Source organism: Schistocerca serialis, chromosome 11 (genome assembly GCF_023864345.2).
Source record: "Schistocerca serialis cubense isolate TAMUIC-IGC-003099 chromosome 11, iqSchSeri2.2, whole genome shotgun sequence".
NCBI classification, from domain to species: Eukaryota; Metazoa; Arthropoda; class Insecta; order Orthoptera; family Acrididae; genus Schistocerca; species Schistocerca serialis.
In genome coordinates, this window is record NC_064648.1 from 45,373,669 (window position 1) to 45,401,223 (window position 27,555).

Sequence of the window (27,555 nt, forward strand, 5' to 3'; positions counted from 1 at the left end):
AGAGCTGTGCAACAGACTACGAATACACTTTAAAGTTAGTAAAATATGGGATTGCACCTCTTTACTACAAAATCGTGGAAGGAATGTAATCATAAAATGAGATGAGATAAAAACACACACACACACACACACACACACACACACACACACACACACACACACACACACACACACACACACACACACACAGAGAGAGAGAGAGAGAGAGAGAGAGAGAGAGAGAGAGAGAGAGAGAGAGAGAGAGAGCTACATATGATGGGCTTATTTCAATAGTGGTACAAGTCCATTACACCCACTTTTCTGCCTATAATGCTTCTGAAACTAATGATCCAAACAAACAGAAAGAAAGGTTCATGTCTAGCAAGAAGCCATATGCTTGAATATTTGTGGTTTCTCAACTGCAGATTTTTCAGCACTCATTTAACTTCAGGACTCTGTATCTGAAGATGAACAAAAATGGACTTGTACCTCTATTGAAATAAGCCCTTCATATGTAACTTGATTCTGAAACAACCCTGATTAAATTATGGTATTTTTAGCAGTCAAATTATGTACCGGCTTCATTTTTGTTTCAAGTAACAGTAACCCAATGCATACATGCTAATTGATTTTTAGTGCTATGGGTGTTATTTCAGGCAGAATTTGGCTGCTCAATAATGCTACATTCAAGGAGCAGAGATTGTTGACTAAAAAAGGTCATGAAAGTTAGCCCGAAGTAAAGTTACATATTTTTGGTTAAACATAAATGGACGGAGTCACTATCACTGCAAAACTAATTTTTATTCATATCTAATCCCAACATGTCAAATATGCATGTGTTGTCTGTTCTTTTGGACATGTCCAAGGGGACAGGCAGTATTTTGATCCTGCAGCCACAATGAGTCAGGGACAAAGGAGGTAGACACATTAGTTGTCTGTGGGCATTAATTTACATCAATGGGGAGGATTGAAAATTTGTGCTGGACCAGGAATTGAACCCGAGTCTCATGCGGACTGGGCAGTTGCAGTGACAACTATGCCATCTGGACACAGTGGTCATCATATCTGTGTGGACTACTCTAGCATGCTTTCTGTCAGACCCAAATTTTGAACTTACATACCACTGATGCAGTGCTCATGCTTATGATCCTCATTACACATGGTGTCTCACTGGTTCAAGTGTGGTGTGCATCTACACTGAAAGGATCATTGGCTGACATCACCTTAATTATATATGTGGTGTCCATTCTTTCAGATATGTCAATGTATTGTCACATCCTGTTCCAACAATCTGCACATGTTTTCCTTACTGCAATCATTTGGCCAGAATTGTGGACATGTATGTGTAATATCGGCTTTCCATATTTGTGATCATTTCTTGGTAAAAACAATTGTCACAATATGGTATAATTTTGTTTGCTGGGATCAACCAACAACAATGGGGACAAACATTCAGCCAGTGTGATATTCCTCCTCTCTCTGTGCCATTATGGTCAACACTCACTCATTGTGCAGCTTCATCAATGCATCTGAAAGGGGCAACAGTGCATACTGGGAGCATTAAGTGATTGACTACCGATACCTGGTATCTTCTACTGGTTTGAATAAAATATGCTTATCTTTCAGTAGGTAATTATGAATCCTTACAGTGCTCTGCTGGTGTCACATACTGCAGTTTGAGCCTCTGAGACAAGCAGTTGTTGGCCATTCAAAACAAACAAAAGACAACTGTGTAATAGACTGCATGAATCTATGCATTACACTTTAGTAAATGCGAGATTACATCTCTGAAATGTACTCATTGCTGCTACACAGAGACCCTACCATTTTCCAGAGAATATGTAGTGCAGATCACAAAACTAAGAAAAGGTCTGATCTGAGTCATAAACTCAGCTCCAAATTAGGTGATAGTAGTTCATCTGCAGCTTGACTCCACAAATTAAAATATGTTCTCTTGCCTCACTAACAAATGTTCATTGCCTCTTCAGCCAACAGCCAAAAAGTGAGCCTAGGATGTTCTCTGAGCCCAACCAACAGATTTTGTTGTTGCACACGAGCCACAGTTCACAGCTGGCCAATGGCACTTGCACCAGATCAGACAGTGGTGGATACAGAAAAACCTCAAGGAGGGTTCACTACAGATATCTTGAGCTACCTTTACTTTTACTGTAATAAAAGGTAATAAAGTGATATGGAAAGTGTAAGAAAGTTTTATTTAAACTGATTATACACATATACAAGACAATGCTGTCTTATGATGTTAAAAAAGTTAGAATTGTGGTTCTGTACCGTAAATGATGAATTCTATGCACCTACTCTTCCTGACAAATTGGTTAATTACATTGTCAGCAGGACAAGCAATGCCAGGGTGAGTGTCCAACTGAGGTAAGCCATTAAGTCAACCCTCCTTCACTGTCGACCTCGACCATGTCATTGTACACCACACTGTTCAAAAACTTCTTTCTACTGTAGCAATAGACAAATATTTTGTACAGTGTGTGCAAAGTAGGATAGTCAGATCTAGGACAGAGACAATGCTTGCATAACAAAATCACAATCATTAAGGGCATTTGTGCTCATTGCTTGTATTGAAGAGTTTGTCCCATCAGTCTCTTTTTAATCACAAAGTGTGAGTCTTCTTCAAAATACAGTAGTTCAGTTAAGCACTGATTTAGTTTGTGTGCCAGATCATTACCATCATGTTCCAGTAGTTGTGATGGCAAAAGGATGTTGAATTTTAAATGATAAATATTTTCTTCAGCAAAATGCGCTATCATGCCAGTCGTAACATGGTCCAGTGTTGGAATAAAAAGTTACTTTCCAATATGTCATAGCATCATTATGATTGCAGTTTCCCCTGTGTCTTTGTCTGCCTGTATGACAAGGAACACTCATCTCCACGTTTATCTCTTCAATAACTCCCTTTGCCTCTTCAAAAAAATGAGCAAAGTGGCTGTCAGCATTAGCTCTCATGCTGTTGTACACTTGAGCATTGAATCTAATTTTACTTTTGCCATTTGCAACGTCCAAGATAGGGTCTTTTAAGATTTTGCTGACTGGATATGCTATGTGCATGTCACTTAGTGTAAACACATTCATAAGAAACTTCCCCCCTCCCCACCCCTCCCTCCCTACCCACCCCTCCCTCCCTACCCACTCCTCCCTCCCTACCCACTCCTCCCTCCCTACCCACTCCTCCCTCCCTACCCACTCCTCCCTCCCTACCCACTCCTCCCTCCCTACCCACTCCTCCCTCCCTACCCACTCCTACCTCCCTCTTCCCCCACCTCCCTCTTCCCCCACCTCCCTCTTCCCCCACCTCCCTCTTCCCCCACCTCCCTCTTCCCCCACCTCCCTCTTCCCCCACCTCCCTCTTCCCCCACCTCCCTCTTCCCCCACCTCCCTCTTCCCCCACCTCCCTCTTCCCCCACCTCCCTCTTCCCCCACCTCCCTCTTCCCCCACCTCCCTCTTCCCCCACCTCCCTCTTCCCCCACCTCCCTCTTCCCCCACCTCCCTCTTCCCCCACCTCCCTCTTCCCCCACCTCCCTCTTCCCCCACCTCCCTCTTCCCCCACCTCCCTCTTCCCCCACCTCCCTCTTCCCCCACCTCCCTCTTCCCCCACCTCCCTCTTCCCCCACCTCCCTCTTCCCCCACCTCCCTCTTCCCCCACCTCCCTCTTCCCCCACCTCCCTCTTCCCCCACCTCCCTCTTCCCCCACCTCCCTCTTCCCCCACCTCCCTCTTCCCCCAACTCCCTCTTCCCCCAACTCCCTCTTCCCCCAACTCCCTCTTCCCCCAACTCCCTCTTCCCCCAACTCCCTCCTTCTTCTCCCATGTCTCTCCCTCCCTCCCTCTTCTCCCATGTCTCTCCCTCCCTCCCTCTTCTCCCATGTCTCTCCCTCCCTCCCTCTTCTCCCATGTCTCTCCCTCCCTCCCTCTTCTCCCATGTCTCTCCCTCCCTCACTCTGCCCCCTCTTCTCCCATGTCTCTCCCTCCCTCACTCTGCCCCCTCTTCTCCCATGTCTCTCCCTCCCTCACTCTGCCCCCTCTTCTCCCATGTCTCTCCCTCCCTCACTCTGCCCCATCTTCCCCAGCCTCCCTCCCTCACTCTGCCCCCTCTTCCCCCGCCTCCCTCCCTCACTCTGCCCCCTCTTCCCCCGCCTCCCTCCCTCACTCTGCCCCCTCTTCCCCCGCCTCCCTCCCTCCCTCCCTCCCTCCCCCCCTCTGCCCCATCTTCCCCCGCCTCCCTCCCTCCCTCTGCCCCATCTTCCCCCGCCTCCCTCCCTCCCTCTGCCCCCTCTTCCCCCGCCTCCCTCCCTCCCTCCCTCTGCCCCCTCTTCCCACGCCTCCCTCCCTCCCTCCCTCTGCCCCCTCTTCCCACGCCTCCCTCCCTCCCTCCCTCTGCCCCCTCTTCCCCCCCCTCCCTCCCTCTGCCCCCTCTTCCCCCGCCTCCCTCCCTCCCTCCATCTGCCCCCTCTTCCCCCGCCTCCCTCCCTCCCTCCATCTGCCCCCTCTTCCCCCGCCTCCCTCCCTCACTCTGCCCCCTCTTCTCCCTCCTCCGTCCTTCTTCCCCGCCTCCCACACTCTCTCCCCACCTCCTTCCCTCCCTCCCTCCCTCTGCCCCTACCGCCCTCACTCCAACCCTCCATCCCTCACTCACTCTCTGTATGACAGTGCCATGTAGGAACAAGACACAGATGTCCTGATACTTCACTTTCTTCGTTTTTCAGTTTCTTGAAGACCCATTAAGGGCTGACGACCCTAGTGTTTGGGTAAAGCAAGATCCCGAACTGAAACAACATGCTGCTGGATCTGAGCATAATGTAAGTTTTCACACAAGCACTGTAATGTGTAGGAAGTGTAGTAAGAAACTCTAGTTTGATGTGTTATTTGTAGGTTATTACCAATAGTATTTTAACAGCACTTCTAACAATTATATCTTTATGGACCGTTACCCTTGCATGAAGTTTTGGTTATGATTCTATGTAATGAATGCCTTAAGTACATATTTGGTGTCAACGCAGCAAGGAAGACTTCCTCTTGTAAGTAATTGTTAATGTTGTTATATGTCAGTGTCACAGTGCTGTAACAGATGTGGAACTAAGACATGTGACGGGTGTATATTCTAGATTTACTAGTCACTATTCACTGTAGTATTTACATCATTACTGAAATCCTGCATTGGGTGTGTTTAATTCATTAAGATTTCCCTCCAGTACACATGACAAATTTGCATTTTTCCCTAAAAAAAATATGGCAAGAAGCTGTGTAAATAACATTAAATTTGGCTAATTTTGATATGATGCCATATTCATTTGATTAATGACCAAAATGTCCTGTTTATGGGTTTACAGCTAGAAGATTATTTGCATCTCTATATTATCTGAATTTAATTTTGAAATGTTGCCACTCACGTATATCAGATTTGTATATGGGAGTACAACCATCCGATAGAGTAGGCCATAGTGCCTCGGAAATCAGAGTGGATTATGTGACAGGAATAGAAAGTGACAGTATGCCAAATAAATACTGCACAATGGCTGATAGCAAAATCAGGGCCCATAGAACTGATTTGGATGCATTCTGACACACACTTCCCAATCGATAAGAATCTGCAAAGTTGGATTATACTCATGAGAAAGGAATATTGAGAGCTGTCATATACACAGAGAAGATAGCAAATAGTTATAATTCACAGATTGTTTTCTTCTTTCAGTCTGTTGAAGATCCATTGGGAATATTTTGGTCCACTGATTTCATCAAGGAGGATCCTGAATTAAATTTGGAAATGAATATAACTGAGAATACTGTAAGTATTTACATGTCTGATGTATTGTTTGTAGTCAAATAAGTCTTTTGGTAAGTGTGTAGAGTAAAAGTTGTATTGCAGTGGAATTGTCACAGATTCAGTCTTCTGGAATTTGTTGCTGTTCGTAATTGTAGAGTATTCTTGTACTCCTGCACTTGAATGTCATATCACCTCTTACATTCTCACTGTTTTAAATAGAAGTGGAACGGGACTAGTGGTTGGTATAATCCTGTTCTCTGTAGCCTTTGTTGATATTAACTGCATTGTATAATGGTTGTCTGTGATGGTCATGAAATTTACATTTAGATGAAGTGTAAGTTCCAATAGTGTAGGTCATTTGAGAAATATTCCTCCTTTCAACAACTTCTGATAAATAGAATTCAAAAGAACATTGGCTGTCTTATCTTTTGTGTGAATCATAGTTATTCTTGAGTTTTCCTAAAAAAAATTCGGATTTGAAAAACAGAGATAAAATTTGTGTGTTCTAGATCAGCCCCGATACGTTGGCACATATTGTGGCAGCTTCTGTGGTACCTGTTGTATTAATTATAAAATTTTCAGTATTAGAAAAACTCTGTATATGGCCTTTGGTGAATGATTGTACATAGCTGAAGCCATGTATGACCTCACCATTAGAGTCCTGGCAGATCTAAAGAAAAAAGATAATTTTATTAAGTATGCTTTATGACCTTGCTAAGGGAAGGAGATGCTCACATTAATAAACATGTCACAGGAATGAAATTAGAGAAAGATTGGGGAACATTCCACATACAATTGCTGAAGGTTAGGTACTGGCTCACTCATGATCTCATTGTTCATAAACAAACTTTCTGAAGTTATAAAGGATTTTTCAGGCACTGAAATGTTGGCTTCATCATACACTGGAATGTGTGGTGATTACACAAGCATACAGGTCAAGGATCCAAACTATCATGCTATGGACAGCTCAGAGAGTATGTAAAGGAGTGTAGCTGACTCACAGCTAACAGGCCAGACTTAATGTCACAGAGACTCATGTTATACCATTTTAAACAAATGAAAGGGATGCATTGGCATCACAAGTAGACAGGACAGTAAGTGAAACAGTAGTAGTGTTGTTCCACAAGAAGGGTTTTACAGAAATGAGAAAGCCACACATAGTAGTAAGGGATATGCATATGGGTAGTTTGGCTAAAACAGCGATCTGTAAGGTGTCCTAGGGCATAGCTGTACTTGTCAAAGTGGCTGGATTGTAGTTGGTGACCACTTACCATGAAAATACAAAAGACCATACTGACCTTTGTTTGCAGCCCAAGAGATCACAGATCGATAGAGATGTCTCCATGGCACCAGGGCCAGAGGTTCAGGGATAGTGTCCAATGCATGGAGTGCTGCTTCCATAGCAAGTGTTCAGAACAGTGTGTTGCTGGTTGTGTGGTCTGGAAAACCATGTCATGTGGTTGACACTGAAATCACTGACGTGTACCCCACTTGTTACTTTGAAAATATTTAACTTAGATTAAAGAGTGGTAGACACCTGAGAAATCTACGAATAGGATGTGTGACCATAACAGTGATCCTGAGTAATACATGTAGTTGTGCAGTGAATATCTTAGCTCTGTCAGCTAGAGTGACATGCAACCTTTGTGGTCCCAGGAGCATAAAATGCAAGGGCTTAATAATGTAGCAGAAAAATAGGGCTGACAATTTTGATACTGGCACATGGCCAGCAAGATTCTGTGTTAATTGTGGAATTGGGAATTTTATTAGGTAATTGCATGAGAAGCTAGAGCAAGCTAGCAAGATAAAGTAGTACTTTGTTGTAGAAGCATTTCAGTGCTAGTCTGCTACATCTGTTACTTGTAGGTTCAAGCAACACACAAGTGTAATGGAGATCCTTCAGGAACTCAAATGAGAATTCCCAGAGGGACGGTGATGTTCCTTAGAGAAACGCTATTGAGAAAATGTAGAGAACTGCCATTTGAAGCAAACTACTGAACGATTTTGTTGTTTCCAACATACACAGCACATAAAGACTATGAAGGTGAAATTTGAGAAGTCAAGGCTGATTGAGAGGCACATATACAGTCTTTTTCACTTGTATTTGTGAGTGGAATGGGAACGGAAATGACCAGCAGGGTTACGGGGTCCCCTTCATGATGCACCATTAAGTGGATAGCGGAGTATAGAAGTTTGTGGAGAAACTAGGTAAAATAAGTGGCTGACCAATGTAGTAGGAGCAACAATGATATTTTTCATAGTAGTAAATGTACATAGACATACATACAAAATAATCTATTAACAGTTCTCATAATTAGCCATGTGAGTAGATTAGCACTTGTCACAAACAGCTGGTTGTCACTATACTTCACAGAGGTAAATTCCTGTGGGAGCTTCTGCCTTAAGATTTGCAAGCTGGCTTATCCCACATCCATCCACATCTTCATTTATGGAATGCAATGTGTAAATCAAAGAATGAACAAATGAATAACGTTCACGCCCCATCTCTAGCCAGAGCTGAGGTCGCCACCTTCCCTCCATTGTAACTCTGTCACATTTCCTTTGCATTTGTTTGTCTTTGTGGTCATCTTTTCCCTACATGTGCTCATCTCGCCTTGTCTTTTTGAGGTGGACGTTTTAATTTGTTGCAGAGTGGCTGGCTCATCCTCTTTTTATTATTGTGATCAGCCAGTGCAGACCATATGCTCTATGATTTTAATACCTTCTGCTTTTCTTTGTGGTGTATGTTTCCCACATTATTTGTTCATTCCATTCATTTTCTTTTTAGGTGTTGTGCTGAGTTTTTTTTATACATTGAGTCTTGCTTCCGTCAGGAAAAAAGGGACTGATGACCCTGTAGTTTGGTCCCTTTATACTCAAAACAAACCAACCAACCAACCAATCAACTTTGCTCTTTGTAATATTGTTACATTCCTTCCCAGATTTTCCATTACTTGTTGTTGATCTGACATTGAAATTTGTCCCATAATTCTAATACCATGAATAAAACTGCAGTTCTGTCATTATCCGTGATGAAAAAGTAGAATACACACTGCTATATTATTGAAAGAGAATGTAGAGTATGATAATTCAGTTGAATATTGGGTAGTAATATTGACAGCATGATTCAAGACCATGTGTGCAATACAGAAGTGTGTTCAAAATAAGGATTCTAGGGCATAAATATGTAAATTAAGGCTGTACAAAGAATACCATGCATTGATGCACAATGAAATTCAATTTACTTCATAAACTCCATGTCAATAGGTGTGCCAGCCAGACAAAAGGAAGCAAGACAGACAGTACTTCATTGAAAGAAGCTACTTTAAAGTATGAAGTCCAGTCAAAATAAGTGTGTCAAAAGCATTGCTTGACATATTTTGCATCACCCAGCAATGAAAACTCACTCTTCAACATAAACTGTGAAGTGGAGTGACCACTCCTGAAGATGGTTGAGGAAAATATTTGTGTAGGCCACATGTCATATCAAATGACAGGTCTCCGATTCAAGAACTCAGTTTGAGTTTCTCTAAGTAAGAATAATTCTTCGAAAGAATGTCTGTACCACAATCTCAATTTATGCGGAAACTAATGATTCTTTATGATCGCAGCTTCAGATGAGATACAAATGCACAACATAGAACTTAGTCAGTTGTCATGCAAAAGCAAACTGAGCATACAAACTGCTGAAAAACAACACAGAAATGGCTACAAAGGAACAACAATATATATGTTACATGTGTGGACGTTCTACTTTGTCATACATTGGCACATTCCATGGCATTCTGCCAGAAACAGCTGCTGTCATATAATTTAATGGTTCATGACTTTGGTACTTAACTAACACGGTAAATTTAGGTGATGGATCTGGTGCAAGGTTTGGTTCAGCCAAAATAGTTTCCTATCTGATTAAATTTGTGATGCTTGAAGAAGGTATGGGACACAAACTAATTACATGGTCTGACCACCATGTTGGGCAGAACAATAACTGGAGAATTTTAGCACTATATTCCTGTCTGGTCAACTGCAAGTACTGTGTAGAAATACATAAAAAGTTCTTATGTTAGAGTCATAGTTGCCTTGTGACAGGAACTTCGCAGTGATTGAGGAAAGAAAGTGTCAAAAGTTATGGCTCCTTTAGAATGGAAGCATGTCATTGCTTAGGCCTCTGTAGAACCTTCAAAGTTTACCATCTAGGAGATGATGGAAGACTTCAAGGACATTGGATCCATTGAGCTGGTTCTCAAAATGCCACCTACTTTGAAAATTACTTCTGTGTTCTGGTTGAAGCTATGCAGTGATGATCCTCAAGGCATAAGCATGTTTCATCCAGGTGAAAGACATTGTATTGTGAAACATAGTTTTAAACATGAAGAAAAAGACCTTCTGTTGCATTTTGGTTTTTGGTTGCTCTACAGTGTGGTACTGAAACTTGTAAGGAGAAGAAAGGCAATCTATTGGATGTGATGAAATACAGGGAATCAAAATCCAGGCATTTTATGAAAACATTCAGTGTGCCAACTAAGTGTAATGTGCCAGCTTTGGGTCTCAACTTGATAACAAACTTATGTTCTATTACTTTTTTAAGACCAAAGTAATCAGTTTACTATAAATATTAGTTTGTATCTTGTTATAATATTTTTACGTAAAACTTTGAGACTCGAGGCAACCTTATAGTTATAGTAGAGTGTGATATACAGTAATGCTGTACATAAGTTGCTATATGCTGTCTTCCCATTTTAATAGTTATGTATTTTCTAAAACCTATCCTTAGTGCAATTTTAAAAAGCCCAACCAACTATTTTCAACAGTCTGCATCTGCAAACAATAAATATCTGCTATTACTTTATTATTAACAGTTTGTGTCGATTTCCTAAAAACTTGGAAATGTGCCATACAGCATTATTCATGCACATGCCTCATTTTGCTATGACTATGTGCATCTATCAGGTGACACTAATTTAGAATATGATTGATTGGTACCTTCTTCCAACCACTAGGAAACTTCCATGGGCTGAGAGATGTTTGATATGCTGCTGTTAGAGAAGGAACAAGTTTAGTGTAATATGAGTAGTGTTGTACAGCCATCTCATATCGCCCAGATGCCTTTTTTCTTATTAAGTGGTTACACAGTATAAAATCAACAAAAATTGATCTCAAAATCTGTCATTTTGATGTTGATGCCAGTACAGAAAGGAGGAACTCCATTACAATATTCCACGATGAAATAGATTTTAAAGAGAAAATTGAATATTTGGCCTTTTGTCTGTTATCTTCAGTTTGTGTGCCAATAGGGCAACTGATAGTGATTTCAGTCCAGCTACTGACACTGTGAGCTGATTCCTTAGTGTGAAAATTCAGTCAAGATGTGTAATGTTAATGCTTTGAAATGGGTCGTATCATGTATTGAGTTTCAGGGTAGTGAACAGAGCTGATTTCAGAATGTATTTCTGCAGTCCCATGCATGGGTCAATGCCATCTACCACTCAGTATCTACCCTGTTAAAACCACCAGCTGCCTACAATAGATTTTGTTATTCAAGCAACATCTAAAAGTATGAAGTTAGGCATATATTGCAATAGTTAATGTATACTTAAACATGTTGTTTAAACTGAATTTAAATGCAGTGAAAACTAAATAAGGAAATGTAAACACAGTGGCAAAGTTAAGTTGAATGGTGTGTACTGTCAATGTAAGACACAAAAATAGAAATGGCCATACTTAAAATCATTAAATTGAATTATATAGGATCACATAGCAAGGTTGAACACTTCAGATTGAAGATAATGCAGTTTAACTATGTGAATAATTATGAATATTTGACAGATTCCCCAGTTACATAAGCTAATGTGAAATCAGAACTAAAATCTACATTCCAACTGAGTGTTAATCATCAGTGATGCTCTGTCACTGTCAATCAAAGCTCAGTACAAAACAGAACTATCAGTTGCGTAGAGTGAAAGTTCGTCAGTCACAAACACGTACAATTGAATGTAGTGAGAAAATGTCAAAATCCTCACGTATTGCTCAAAATCTTATCATCCATACAGTTTTAGAGAGCTGAAATGGCACAACTGGTTGGCTGCCCAGAGACTTCCATTCAACTTCTGTCAAACCCTATGCAGACTTAACAGTAACAGCTCACCGGCCCAGACTATGTGAGAAACACACATACATTACCAAAGACTATGAGGTACAGCAGCACTGCTTATTTAAAACCTGCATAATAGTTAATTTGTCAAAAATACCTGAACACCAATTCACTAAGGATGATGGATTTAATTTGATTTTGGCAGAGAAGCTAAGACATCTTTGGTCTAACCTTGCACTGAAACAGTTTATTGTGCAGTATTGCTCCCTGTATATCTAGTAAAGCCAACCAGTGCCCTTAGATAGTGCAAGGAGTCTCTTAGCAGTTCTTTGTTAGACACAATTTCTTCACTTCTAGTTGCATTGAAAATTCTCTCTCTCTTTGCTCTCCAATGTCATGCATTGGAAGATTAGGTGTGATGCAGTTTCTTCACTCTCATCACAGATGCTACATTTACGGTCTTCTTCCATTATACCCATTGTATGTAGGTGTTTTTTTAAATTCCCATGACTGATCATCAGTCCAACCATGAGTTTAATCTCTTTCCTTCTCATGCCCAGGGTTACAGAGCATCTTTTAAAGCACAGCTTTGGAATCATTACCTTACCATGTTTTCGCTTATAGACCTTGGTCTAGTATTCTATGTGCTGCTTCTAAGCCAGTTACATAGTTCTAGTTTGATCACAGCAGTTGTGATTATCGGGACAGGTACCGGTCCACTGAATGGAATCTTTGCCCCCATCCTGGCCAGTCTGTCAGCTTGTTCATTGCCACTGATCCCTGAGTGACCAAGGACCCATATTAAGTTTCCGCTATTGCATCCCCTAACTCCACCAGAGCCCTGTGACATTATGCAATAATCTTCTATTGTGTTGCAGGAGCTCCCAATAATTTCAGGGCTTCCTTGCTGTCTGAATAGATGTAGATGCTACAGTCCTTGTAGCAACTATATATATTCTCCTCCAAGTACACCTCAATTCCAGTAATTTCAGCTTGGAATAGAGAGACCAGTTTTCCTAGAGAGATGAAGCCCTCCAGTCTTGGCTGAACCCTGTATACCCCGCCCCAGCGCCTTGGTCTGATTTCAACCCATCAGTGAACTAGACAACGTCCCCTGTATGGTGTCTAACTGTTTTCCCACTGCTCCCTGCTTCCAATTATTGTATTGTAAGACTTGTTGAAACAGTTGGGAGTTGTTATATAGTCGGGCGGCATTTCCCAAGCCATTTCTATATTTGCCTCACTATGTAAGTGTGTGTGTCTGGATATCACAATGTGATCCAGTTTTTACCAGTTTTGAGTCTGTATGCACCAGCTGCTGCCTTCATTTTAACCCAAAGATGTAGTGGAAGCATGTCCAGCATGGCTTACAACCCAGTGGTTGGTGTGCTATTAATTCTGCCTGTTGTGGCAAAGCGTGCCAGTATCTGCGCCTTCGCAAGCTCCTTAGCTGCAACTTGCTGTTGGACCTTCTTCCACGACACTACGGCCCCATAGGAGATTCTAAGTCTAGCTGCTGTTGTGTGTGTCCAGTGCATACGTCAGGATCTTAGGCCCCAGTTTTTGCCACAAGGCCTTTTGGTACTCACTAGAGTACAATTCGCCTTGGAGCAGATGCTTTTAATGTGAGGGGTCCATGTTAGTTTCTCATCTAAGAGTACCCCTAGATATTTCACTATCCCCTTCACAGGTAGAGTTTCATCGAAAAGCTTTAGATTCCAGCTTTTGTGTTGGATATGCTTCTTTATGATTGATACCACACGTCTTGTTAGGATTAATGTTTAGGTCCTATTTAATGCACCAATCTTTCACAATGTGCAGTGCACCTTGTGCAATATCCCTAACCGTGTCAGCAAATTTTCCAGGTATTACTATGACAAGGTCATCTGCGTATCCATGGCAAAAGCATTGTCTGGAATTTAGTTTCTCAATGAGTTTGTTCACCACTAGATTCCACAATAAAGTGGACAAAACTACTACTTCTGGACAACCTCTAGTGGTGTTAATTACCATTTTTTCATTCATTATGTGGCCCCTACTCTCCTTCCACTAAGCATGGCCCTAGTCCACCTACATATAGTGGTCACTAGGATGCACCTCTGTGGACCTAACCATGGAATTGAAGGTTGTGTTACTAAAAGCCCCCTTGATGCCCAGGAAGATGCAGAGGGCTATTTCTTGAAAGCAAAGTGCTTTCTCCACCGTCCCAACAAATAGTTGGAGAGCTGTCTCACTTGATTTACCTGGTTATGTGTGTTAGTTTGAATGTAGAGGAGCCCTAGTTAGCCTCCTCTCCCCAGCATGTACATTAACTCGACTGATTGGTCTCATATCCTTGGCCTTCGTATGATCAATTCTCCCTGGCTTTGGAATAAAGACAACCTTCACTGCCCTCCAGGCATTGGGAATGACTCCCACTGCTAGGCTAACCCTGAGTAACCTGCACAGGACTCTTATAAGATTCTCTCATGCTTTTTTCAAGAGAGCTGGAAAGATTCTGTCTGGGCCACGTGACTTGAACGGTAGGAATGTTCCCACCACTCACTGGATTGTACTGAAATTGACACACTCCTTGGCCGATTCCCAGTCCTCTCTTCGAGTGCCTGAGGACCATTGTCTTTTAGGGGTTGCATTCTGGTCTATGTTATCTGCCAGAGCATATTGAGGAAAATGAGTTTTGAGGAGCAGTTCCAGTGTCTCATGTGCTGTCTTTGTATATTCCCCATCCTCCTTCCTCAATGTACCTCGTGGATTAGTTGGTACTCTAGTGAGGATTTTGTGAAGCCTGGGTTGAGATAAGGATCTTCCCATGCTGGTCACTTTAGAACCTTACGAAACGTTCTGAGATAAATATTACATTAAATATCAGCGAAAACATGATTAACTGCCATCATATGCAACTGTTACAGTAAGTAAATACAAGGAAATATTTCTATACAGACAAACATGTCATATCAGGTGAGATCGTAATTTCCTGCTCATTTACATGTGGTGCTTTAGGTTACTGCGTAGCACTTACCAAGTTCGAATTACAACCAGTTGAACTTGACACGTCTTGATCACACTGCGTAATAGTTAATTTGTCAAAAACGTATCTAATACACATTCGATAAGGATAATGGTGTAGTGTAAAATATGCTGTCTTTTGGTGTATGGGATTGTGGAGTATATTTAGTTCTGGTCAAATTAATTGAGTAGTTTTAGTCAAATTTTAGATACCCTGGATCCAGTTGAGTTCCAGACAAACTATGTATTTGCTGTACAGTTTGATGTATTGTTTATGCTTGTGGCAGTTTTGGCTTACCAGTAGTACAATTTAGCATTATTGTAATCAGTGTTTATAAAATTAATTAATGAAAAACTATACAGGGCTCTATTTAACTCCTGAAGTTGGGCTGCACAGTTTGATGTAGTACTGTTGAATTCAATTTTAGTGTTGTTCTATATAATATTTGTGAATAATATTTTATTGCTGGAAAGTGAAAAATTAGCAGTTGGCTATGCATCTGATTTTTTGAGAGATCAGTCAGCAGAGTTAGAATATTTGATTTGTTGCATCCTTTGTTTATTGCTGTCCCTCACTTATTTTGGCCGCATTCATCTTTTGTTTGTCAATGAGTTTATGATTAAGATTAAATGTGTGACAAAAATTCTACTTGCCATCATAGCACCGACCTTGGGAAAGTCCTAAAATTGCTCAAAGATACAACTGCAAAAGTTGTATGAATATGAATTTCAATACTGCCTCACAGTTGTCTGCCTTTTCTCACAGGCAAGTATTCCCAATGGATAGCAGGTTATGTGCAATTCTCTTGGCTTAGGAGGAACATTGTTCACCAGAGCAAAATATTAAATGTATAGATGTTTGTGTTTCAATGTTAAATGGGAAATGTTAAGTGTCAATCAATCCTGTGCATTTGATGGTAGATTCACATTACTATCTCACGTGTAGTATTTGAAAGTTTGAATGCATGACAAATTTTCAGTTACCTTAATTATTTGTTCAAATTAATTTCCATTGGTGCTTACAAAGACTTGATACCATATATTACGGTTTATAAAATTAATTTGTTTCTTCAAAAAAATTGCCTCCAAAATTGAGGTGTGTTATACTCAAATTTAATATAACAAGTCCAGTGTTTCAGTCAAAATTCCCAGTTGCCTTAAAAGTGGCCATATATTCAATGCTGCAAGAAATCTATTTCTATCTAGTAACATTGGATTCAATTGGCAGCAGAAATGCACCAGTGTAACAAACATGTTACAGGGATTCACAAGCTTGCTAACAGTGTCTCCCACACGCCCAGCAATCACAAACCCAGAGCACTGTCTAGCCTGTGATGTGTCATGGCAGTGTACAGTGCCAGCAAACTTGAATTGAAAGTGATTTGTGTTATTGGTAACAGATGAATATTTTCTTTAGTAGCTAGCTTCACAGTGGAAAAAATAAAAGGTACTCATATGATGCAGGCTATAAATAGAAAGTAAAAGCATATGCAGAACAATGTGGAAACACAGCAGCTGAGCAGCATTCCAGTCCTCCAGCAACAGAAAAAATATTGCTATTGGCAGGCTAGTAAAGAAGAACAGAAAAACATGAGGAAGGCCAAATGTGCAAATAGGGGACTGAATACAAAATGGCGAAAACTAGAAGATGCTGTACTGAAATGGATTCAAGCTCACCATCCAAATGGTATTCGAATTACTACAAAAATGTCTCGAATACATGCTTGTAAGCTAGTGCTACAGTGGAACTTAACAGATACTAAGGGTGAAAATGTTTGGTGCTACAGGTTTATAAAGTGTCATGGACATAGCATGTGAACCAAGACCAAAACATCTCATAAAATTCCACAAGAGTATGAAGAGAGTATTACCTTTCCATCACATTATTATACAACATAGAAAGAAATCCAGTATGAAACTAAGTTAAATAGTGCATAAAGACTTGATGTGCCAAGTAACAAAGTTGTTGCCATGAAAAGTGCTAAAACGGTAACTATTAAAACAGGTGAACTTGAAAAATGCACTACACTGTTGTTCTTTTGTATTGTGTTCATGGCACTAAACTTAATCCAGTGATCATTTCCAAGTGCTGAACAATGTCAAAACCTTATGAAATACTGCCAGGTGTTGTTAACATATGTGACGAAGGTTGGATGGATGAGGCTGGTATGAAATTAAGGATTAACTGTGTGTTGAAGCAAAGGAAAATCACTTCACTGAAGAATAGTTCTCTTCCTGTGCTAGATCACTTTAGTAGTCATTTATAAAATTCGGTGAAAGAGAGATTGAGACAGTTAAATACAGAACTTGCTGTTATTGCAGGAGGGCTTACTACACAATTGCATTTTCTTGATGTCTTGACAAATACATGACACTGAAGAGCCAAAGAATTTGGTACATCTGCCTAATATGTAGGTCCCCAGTGGGCATGCAGAAGTGCTGCAGCACGACATGGCATGGACTCGGCTAATGTCTGAAGTAGTGCTGGGGGAGGATTAATACCATGAATCTTGCAGTGCTGACCATAATTCAGAAAGCGTATGAGGGAGTGGAAATCTTTTCTGAAGACCTTGTTGCAAGACATCGCTGATACACTCAATAATGTGGTCCTTTGGGTCCAAAAGGCCGTATCAGTGATGTTTTGTTGAATGGTTTGCACGCTGATACTTTTTGATGGCCCAGCGTTAAAACCTAGAGCAATTTGCACAGGGATTTCACTTCCATCACGCTGAATGATTCTCTTCATTTGTTGTTTGTCTCCTTCGTGCAGTATCTTTTTCCGGCCACAGCGATGTCAGATATTTTATATTTTAACAAATTCCTAATATTCACTGTACACTCATGAAATGGTCATATGAGAAGATCCCCACTTCATTGCTACCTCAGAAATGCTGTGTCTTATCCTCATGCTCTGGCTATAACACCACATTCAGACTTGATTAAATCTGAATTATGTGCTGTTGTCACAGCAGTAACTGATACATCTACTGTCTGGCACTTGTTGTCTTATATAGGCATTGCCAACTGCAGTGACATACTCTGCTTGTTTACATATCTCTATCTTTGAATATGCATGCTTATACCAGTTTCCATGGCACTTCAGTGTATTTAAATTGCATATGGAAGAGGATTGGAACAAATTGATGATGGTTTAAGCCCAACAAGAATTCGTGACAAAGGAAGTTCTAAAATGATCTAGAAACAAACAGGTGTCAGTAAACAAAGCAGTTATGATGTAGGCTGGGAGAAAATGTCATTGTTAAATCTTTCAGTAGGTCAGCATAAATAATGCTCTTAATGATAGTGAAGACCATCTTAGATATAAGAGGACAACGATACTGAGGAAAGAGGACAGTTCAGATAATGAATTTCAGTGAATTTAAAGGTCATTTTGGTTATAAAGTAAAATTTTTATGCAGACTTTGTAATCTAATAAAAAATTATAAAAATGTACTTTCCTTAAAAATTGCTTGAAAATTAAGGTGCACCTTACAGTCTGTATAATATGCTAGTTGTTTTCTTTGAATGCATTTTGATTTTATCTGATGAGCTCACATCAGACACTGTACTTAAGAATTGTTGCTGCTACCCAGAGGGTTATCAGATTGCATATAGTGATCTGCAGAACAAAACAGTATTTGTACTCTACCACTGTTGTTTACTATCTGTTCCTTTCATCTCACCATGCGTCTAAATACAGTCCAATTACAGTATCACTCAAAAATGTTTTATAGAAAGCATTAATTACATTTACGTAAACGTAAGTGTGTAACAGAAAAAGCTTCCATTAGGTAATTCAAAAATATGAATTCGTGATCTATTTAGTACAAGTTTAAACAAGGTTATGTTGCATCAAGAGAGAAGTAATTCTTTTGAGTCAAAAATAATTTGTAGGTCTAAGTATATAAGAATAAAACTATTTTGAGATCTGAAGAATAAATTGGTATTTGTTGCATACCCAGGGGCTTTGATCACGGCCGCACATCAATTTGCCATTGAATCTACAAGCTTTTGTTACAGGTTAATTGGGAGTTCAGATCATGGGTCCAGTGAGATACCAGCAAATTGATTCTTGTTTAAGTAGCTTCTACCATGAACACATCAATTCAGCACAGATCAGAGGTGTTCAGTTGGATTTAGACCCAGGCTCTGGCTTAGGTACTCAAAAATTTTCAGTTTTGGTCTGAAAAGAATTAGAAAATAGACAGAGGTGTGTTCCAAATTGTGGACCAGCTGAAATATCCAATTATGTGACATATTGTCTCCTACAAGGAATCGTATTCTTTTGTAAAATGTGACTGTACACGTAACATCCCTACACCATGACACTTCCACCACCATGCTTCTACATCTACATCTACATCTACATTTATACTCCGCAAGCCACCCAATGGTGTGTGGCGGAGGGCACTTTACGTGCCACTGTCATTACCTCCCTTTCCTGTTCCAGTCGCGTATGGTTCGCGGGAAGAACGACTGTCTGAAAGCCTCCGTGCGTGCTCTAATCTCTCTAATTTTACATTCGTGATCTCCTCGGGAGGTATAAGTAGGGGGAAGCAATATATTCGATACCTCATCCAGAAATGCACCCTCTCGAAACCTGGTGAGCAAGCTACACCACGACTCTTGTGACATTATCCTGACTGCCTTGTCCGAGAATTACTTCGAGCAGATAGTTAGAGAACCAACTCGTGAAGCTAACGTTCTAGACCTCATAGCAACAAATAGACCGGAACTTTTCGACTCCGTGAATGTAGAAGAGGGTATCAGTGATCATAAGTCAGTGGTTGCATCAATGACTACAAGTGTAATAAGAAATGCCAAGAAAGGAAGGAAAATATATTTGCTTAACAAGAGTGATAGGGCACAAATCGCAGAATATCTGAGTGACCACCATCAAACGTTCATTTCTGAGGAAGAGGATGTGGAACAAAAATGGAAAAAATTCAGAAACATCGTCCAGTACGCCTTAGATAAGTTCGTACCGACTAAGGTCCAAAGCGAGGGGAAAGATCCACCGTGGTATAACAATCATGTACGAAAGGTACTACGGAAACAAAGAAAGCTTCATCATAGGTTTAAGAGTAGTCGAATCATAGCTGATAAGGAAAAGCTGAACGAAGCGAAAAAGAGCGTAAAGAGAGCAATGAGAGAAGCATTCAACGAATTCGAACATAAAACATTGGCAAACAATCTAAACAAGAACCCTAAAAAGTTTTGGTCATATGTAAAATCGGTAAGCGGATCTAAATCCCCTATTCAGTCACTCGTTGACCACGATGGAACCGAAACAGAGGACGACCGAAGAAAGGCAGAAATACTGAATTCAGTGTTCCGAAACTGTTTCACTGCGGAAAATCGTAACACGGTCCCTGACTTCAGCCGTCGCACGGACGCCAAAATGGAAAATATTGAAATAAACGATATCGGAATTGAAAAACAACTGCTATCACTTAGTAGCGGAAAAGCATCCGGACCAGACGAGATACCCTTAAGATTCTACAGTGATTATGCTAAAGAACTTGCCCCCTTTCTATCAGCAATTTATCGTAGATCGCTGGAAGAACGTAAAGTACCTAGCGACTGGAAGAAAGCGCAGGTCGTTCCCATTTTCAAGAAGGGTCATAAATCAGATGCGAATAATTATAGGCCTATTTCGCTTACGTCAATCTGTTGTAGAATAATGGAACATGTTTTGTGTTCTCGTATTATGACGTTCTTAGATAATACAAATCTCCTTCATCATAACCAACATGGATTCCGCAAACAGAGATCATGTGAAACTCAGCTCGCCCTATTTGCCCAAGAAATTCACAGCGCCGTAGACACTGGCGAGCAGATTGATGCCGTATTCCTGGACTTCAGGAAGGCATTTGATACGGTTCCGCACTTACGTTTAGTGAAAAAAATACGAGCTTACGGAATATCGGACCAGGTTTGTGATTGGATTCAGGATTTCCTAGAAGAAAGAACACAACATGTCATTCTTAACGGTTCAAAATCTGCAGATGTAGAGGTAATTTCGGGAGTACCGCAGGGAAGCGTGATAGGACCTTTATTGTTTACAATATACATAAATGACTTAGTTGACAACATCGGTAGCTCCATGAGGCTATTTGCAGATGACACGGTTGTCTACAAGAAAGTAGCAACATCAGAAGACTCGTACGTACTCCAGGAGGACCTGCAGAGGATTAATGCATGGTGCGACAGCTGGCAGCTTTCCCTAAACGTAGATAAATGTAATATAATGCGCATACATAGGGGCAGAAATCCATTCCAGTACGATTATGCCATAGGTGGTAAATCATTGGAAGCGGTAACGACCGTAAAATACTTAGGAGTTACTATCCGGAGCGATCTGAAGTGGAATGATCACATAAAACAAATAGTGGGAAAAGCAGGCGCCAGGTTGAGATTCATAGGAAGAATTCTAAGAAAATGTGACTCATCGACGAAAGAAGTAGCTTACAAAACGCTTGTTCGTCCGATTCTTGAGTATTGCTCATCAGTATGGGACCCTTACCAGGTTGGATTAATAGAAGAGATAGACATGATCCAGCGAAAAGCAGCGCGATTCGTCATGGAGACATTTAGTCAGCGCGAGAGCGTTACGGAGATGCTGAACAAGCTCCAGTGGCGGACACTTCAAGTAAGGCGTTACGCAATACGGAGAGGTTTATTATCGAAATTACGAGAGAGCACATTCCGGGAAGAGATGGGCAACATATTACTACCGCCCACATATATCTCGCGTAATGATCACAACGAAAAGATCCGAGAAATTAGAGCAAATACGGAGACTTACAAGCAGTCGTTCTTTCCACGCACAATTCGTGAATGGAACAGGGAAGGGGGGATCAGATAGTGGTACAATAAGTACCCTCCGCCACACAACGTAAGGTGGCTCGCGGAGTATAGATGTAGATGTAGATGTAGATGTAGATGCAGAGCTCCTCTCTTGCAGAGTCTGCCACTTGAGTTTGTTAAACATCTCCGTAATGCTATCACGGTTACCAAATAACCCTGTGATGAAACGCGCCGCTCTTCTTTGGATCTTCTCTATCTCCTCCGTCAGACCGATCTGGTACAGATCTGGTACAGATGCTTAGTGATCTGTACCTGATTGTCCCTTTAGCTTTCTTGTGATGTATACAGGGTGAGTAACTATGGTCACCTAGAATAACTCTGAAAATATGAGAGTAGCTGAAAAGTTTGTGGGACAAATGTTGCATGGGACAATGGAGGGCCATAATATGACATTGGTGTTGTGTTGCTAGATTGGTTTGCCTCAGACATGAAGGTCAACTTTGATTTTTAATTTTTTTAATAGGATCCTATAGTTTGGTACTTATTTGCTGATATCGGCTATTTAGATGAATCCAATGATGTGCAACAATGAGGTCTTTGAATGTTGACAAAGATCAAAAAGTTGGCAGGAATGTCCATTTATAGAATGTGTAGGAAGTGATGACTATTGGTATCAGTGCAGTGCTGCAATCTTCTTATCATGGATTGAGTGGTATTCCTTATCACATCAGCACTTATCAAAGCACTTGCTCTTACAATTCTCTCTCCTATCTCGTACTAATAGTAAATATTCGCCAAATAGGGCGTATCCATCTAACATGCCACTGACGTGTAAAAGCCTTTCGATGGTTTTGCAATAAAACACTAACAGGAACGGTAAGACTAGTATCATGGAATCAAGCAAATGTGAATGATGTATTCCTTTGAAGAACAAGTTGATATGCTTCTCATTTATGGAGAATGCCTAAGAAATTCAGTGAGCTGGTACTGTTGCACTGTGGTTAGAGATCCTTGATCTAGTTTGTGTCAAATCACAAGGGAATCTTGCATGAGCCAGAGTAGTGTTTTACGTGTTCTGCATTGCCATAAACATCATCCTTACCGTACCATTCTTCACCAAGAATCATGTAGTACGGATTGTATGTGTCACATTAAATTCTGCTGATGGCTCAACTTCAGATTTAGAGGGATGACACATTTATTGATTTAATTTTATTTATTGATGAGGCTACATTCATGAACCATGGAAATGTTAATTTGCATCACATGCATTATTGGGCAACTGAAAATCGATATTGTATGCTGCAAGTTGCACATCAAAAACCATGGTCAGCGATGATACAGTGTGGGATTCTGGAGGACAGAATTATAGGCTCCTATTTCATCGAAGTCAGTCTTAGTAGTAGGAAGTACACCACATTCCTGCAAGAAACATTAGCTATGTTATTGGAAGAAATACCTTTAGGAACAAGGAACATAATGTGGTATCAAAACGATGGGTGCCCAGCACATTTTTCGCTGATGGCTAGAAATGAGTTGCAGAGACAGTTCGCAAATCATTGGATTGTACATGGAGGTGATGTGTCATGGCCAGCTGGTTCACCAGACTTGATGCCTCTGGAGCATTCCTTGTGGGTATTTGTAAAAGACATTGTTTATAACGATGTTCCAACTACACCTGAAGATATGTGAGAGAGAATTGCCAGAGGATATGCTTCGATAAGTGCCAATGTGATAAGGAATACCACTCACTTCATAAGAAGATTTCAGCCACTACATGCACACCAATGATCATCACTTTGAACACCTTCTGTAAATGGACGTTCATGCCACCCTTTTTGACCCTTTTTGACCCTTTTTGACCCTTTTTGACCCTTTTTGACCCTTTTTGACCCTTTTTGACCCTTTTTGACCCTTTTTGACCCTTTTTGACCCTTTTTGACCCTTTTTGACCCTTTTTGACCCTTTTTGACCCTTTTTGACCCTTTTTGACCCTTTTTTTGACCCTTTTTTTGACCCTTTTTGACCCTTTTTGACCCTTTTTGACCCTTTTTGACCCTTTTTTTGACCCTTTTTGACCCTTTTTGACCCTTTTTTTGACACTTTTTTTGACCCTTTTTTTGACCCTTTTTTTGACCCTTTTTTTGACCCTTTTTTTGACACTTTTTTTGACACTTTTTTTGACACTTTTTTTGACACTTTTTTTGACACTTTTTTTGACACTTTTTTTGACACTTTTTTTGACACTTTTTTTGACACTTTTTTTGACACTTTTTTTGACACTTTTTTTGACACTTTTTTTGACACTTTTTTTGACACTTTTTTTGACACTTTTTTTGACACTTTTTTTGACCTTACTGTTACACATCATTGGATTTGTATCTACAGCTGCTATCAGAAAATATGTAACAAACTATAGCATCTCATTTAAGAAAAGAAAGTTGACCTTTATATCTCTGAAGCAAGTAAAAACCGTCATATTATGGACCTGTTGTATCATGAAACTTTTGTCCCACAAACTTCTCAACTCCTACCATACTTCCAGAGTTATTCTTGGTGGCAATTCTTAGTGACTCACCCTGTATACTGGACACCATCACAAAATAAATATGTTAAGTTAATTTTTGTCACTCCATGAAATCTTAGACTTATCTTTGGCATTCCAAGTTAGAGGTTTCCTTGCAAACTCTATCCTGTCCTTATTTTTTTAATTTATGAGTGGTTTTATGTCATTTATCATGTAAATCATCTGTTACTTAGTGACTTTTTACAGTAGATGTGCATCAAATCAGTCCATTATGTTGCTTCAGGTCATCCCTGATTTGTTGAGATGTTTCTCTTGGAGCAGCAGCTGATCGCTTACAAATCATTCTGTCCTTCCTTTGCCCCCAGGGGCTCAGCATTCATTTGCTGGGTATGGGCTTGGCGCCCCCGGGGTTCCTGAGCTGGGGACTGGTAAGCACCGCTAGTCCCCTGTCACTGTAAGCTCTGGACATACTTCGGCGACCACCGTACGGCGCGGCGGTGGAACGTTGTGTGTCTCAGGGAATGGGGATCTTGGCTTGATCGCCCGGATCGAGAGGATGGAATAAACCTCTATAAACAACCCCTCAATCTCAAGGTGTGCTGCGCGCTGATGAGATGCATGGCTGTTGAGGTGGAACAGTCGTTAGCGGGCAACCTCTGGGGAACCTGCCGCACCTCAGTGGTATAAGGCTTACCTAGGCATGCGGGGCTCTGTCTATGTGGACTTCTAGTTCCCTAGCTGCTCGTGGGACCGAGATGGAACCCTCGAACTTTTCTTCTCCTCCTCCCAGAGGAAAGGGTGGGCCGCTGATAGGTTCTAACACCCAATCTAACAAGAGGGCTCATGTAGCCAGTCCTCCTGATACAGGTAGTAGTAACAGAATGCATGCTGCTTCGCAGAACGTGTTTCTCATAATTAAAAGAAAAGATGGGAGTTTTGAAAAAGTTTCGCCATTTTATATAGAGAAGGGCTTAGAAGGTATTGCTGGCACATTAAAGTCTGTAAAGCGCTTGTGAAATGGCACCTTGCTGGTTGAAACATCTAGCTTCCAGCAAGTCCAGAACCTTCAGAAGGCACAATTTCTTGGGGAGTTTGCGATAGAGACTGAATTTCACAACACCTTGAACTACAGCAAGGGTGTTGTGACTTGCAGAGATCTCGTTGACATTCCCCAGGACGAACTGAAGTCTGAATGGTCCCAGGAAGGAATTGTCAACGTGCAACATGTTATGAAATGGGTGGATGGTGCTTTCATGAAATCTGACTCATTTATTCTTATGTTTAACAGCACCAAATTGCCAGAGCATGTGAAAGCAGGTTTCCTACGCCTCAGTGTATGGCCTTATTACCCCAACCCCATGTGGTGTTTTAAATGCCAACACTTTGGCCACACTACTCTCAGCTGTAAAGGGGAACCACTTGCGGGAAATGAGGTAAAGCCGCCCATGAGGGAGTTGGTTGCTCCTCTCCTCCCAAGTGTGTCAACTGCTCTGGGGGTCACCCTGTGTGGATTAGGGAATGCAGAGTTTTCCTTGAGGAACGGAAGATCCAGGAACTTAAAACCACTAAACGCATCCCGTATGGTGAGGCAAAGAAAATCTAAAACTCCATGCAGCCGCCCACGTTCGCTGCCTCCTTTTCTTCTGTTCTGAAACAGCCAGTCTTGAAAACCGATGCCGCTACACAAACGGAGGTTGCTACTGTCAGCACTAGCACCTGCATTTGTCAATGTATATGTGCTGCTGCCATTCCTGTGAAGCCTGCTGCTCCCCCCGGCCTTCTGACCAGGCTGTGGTGGCTGACATTAAGGAAGTTCCTGCCCCTTCCCGGGTCCAGTCTTGTGCACTGCCCAGCGCTGCTACACCCCCTACTGCTTCTGAGGTTTTGGCTCCAATGTCACCTCAGGCCAGAAAATCTAAACCAAAGCCAAAGGTGAAGACTCGCCACTGAAGGAGACTGAAGTTAATCAGTCTGCTGATGTTGACGTCATTCTCTCTGACGTCTCTCTCGACTCCTCTTCAGAGGCGATGGAGGTTGATGTCAGATTGGGGCAATCATCTCGCCCCAAAACTGAGCCTCCACCTGTTGTGGGCTCTCCTCCCTGACAGAAAGTGAGATTGAAGGTACTCCCACCCTGATAGATGGCTCCCATTATACAGTGGAACTGAATGGATTCCGGGCACATGTGGAGGAACTTAACCTCCTAGCACGGCAACGTCCCCTGTGCTTGTGTTTACAGGAAATGCATTTCAAACCTTCTGATGCTCCTGTACTAAGGGGCTATACGTTATATCGCAAAGATGACCTGACTGGAGAAAGGGCCAAAGGTGGAGTCGCCGTGTTTGTCAATAATGACCACCACTCCTCTGCTCTCCCCCTGGATACTGACCTGCAAGCAGTTGCAGTTGAAATTCATTCACGCCGGAGGCTTACCGTTTGCTCCCTTTATTTACCCCTTCTGGATGCAGTGAACTTAGATGCTCTCACAGATCTTATCGACCAACTCCCCCGCCCATTTCTCCTCCTGGGAGACTTCAATGCCCATCATGTCCTGTGGGGCTCCACTTCTCTTTGCGCTCGAGGTCGAATTTTGGAAAGCCTCCTAACATCCCAAGTGTTGTGCATCCTCAACACAGGTACTCAGACTCATTTCTCTACTGCTACTGGGTCATTCTCAGCCATTGTCCTATCTTTCTGTTCTCCAACCCTCACTGACTCTGTTCACTGGGAGGTCATTGACGACCTTCATTCCAGCGATCACTTCCCCATCCGCATTCATCTCCTGGATGGTGTATTGCTGAAGCAGAGGCCGCCATCGTGGATGATTGGCAGAGCAAACTGGCCACTGTTCACTCGGTTGGCTGTCTTTGAACGCCACAACAGCGTACAGGAATGGGTGGATCACATCACACTTGTGATCCATCATGCTTCTGATCTGTCCATACCACGGTCTTCTGGCCCTCTTAAGCGGCGCCTTGTACCTTGGTGGACAGAAGAGTACCATTCAGCCATCCGGGACAGGTGTGCGGCTCTTCGACGATTTAAATGCCGCCCAACAGCGGCCAATATTACTGCCTTTTGAATCGCGAGAGCCAGGTCACGCCGTGTCATTAAAGAGGGCAAGAAAAGGTCATGGCAGGAGTTCCTGGACTCCATCAACCATTCCACTTGTTCCACAAAAGTATGGGAAGCCATCCAGAGGATTTCCGGTAAACGCAGCCGTTTACCAATAGCTGCATTCCTGAACCAGGGATACTTCCGAACGACACCCAGAGCCATTGCTCAGACGCTGGCAGAGCATTTTGCACAAAGTACTGCCACTGCAACCCAGGATCCAGCGTTTTGTCGCTACCG

The 27,555-nt window shown here is 41.6% G+C and overlaps 1 protein-coding gene across 2 annotated transcripts in view; it reads left to right on the forward strand.

The window, feature by feature from the left end:
• LOC126427345 (zinc finger protein 492-like) overlaps positions 1-27,555 on the forward strand; it is a 94,058-nt gene that overhangs the window by 32,812 nt on the left and 33,691 nt on the right. Inside the window, exons 4-5 of one of the 2 annotated variants that reach the window (XM_050089670.1) lie at positions 4,710-4,802; positions 5,696-5,788. In XM_050089670.1, the coding sequence (XP_049945627.1) occupies positions 4,710-4,802; positions 5,696-5,788 (186 nt within the window). The remainder of the gene's footprint in view (positions 1-4,709; positions 4,803-5,695; positions 5,789-27,555) is intronic. The other variant, XM_050089671.1, reaches the window with a different exon arrangement.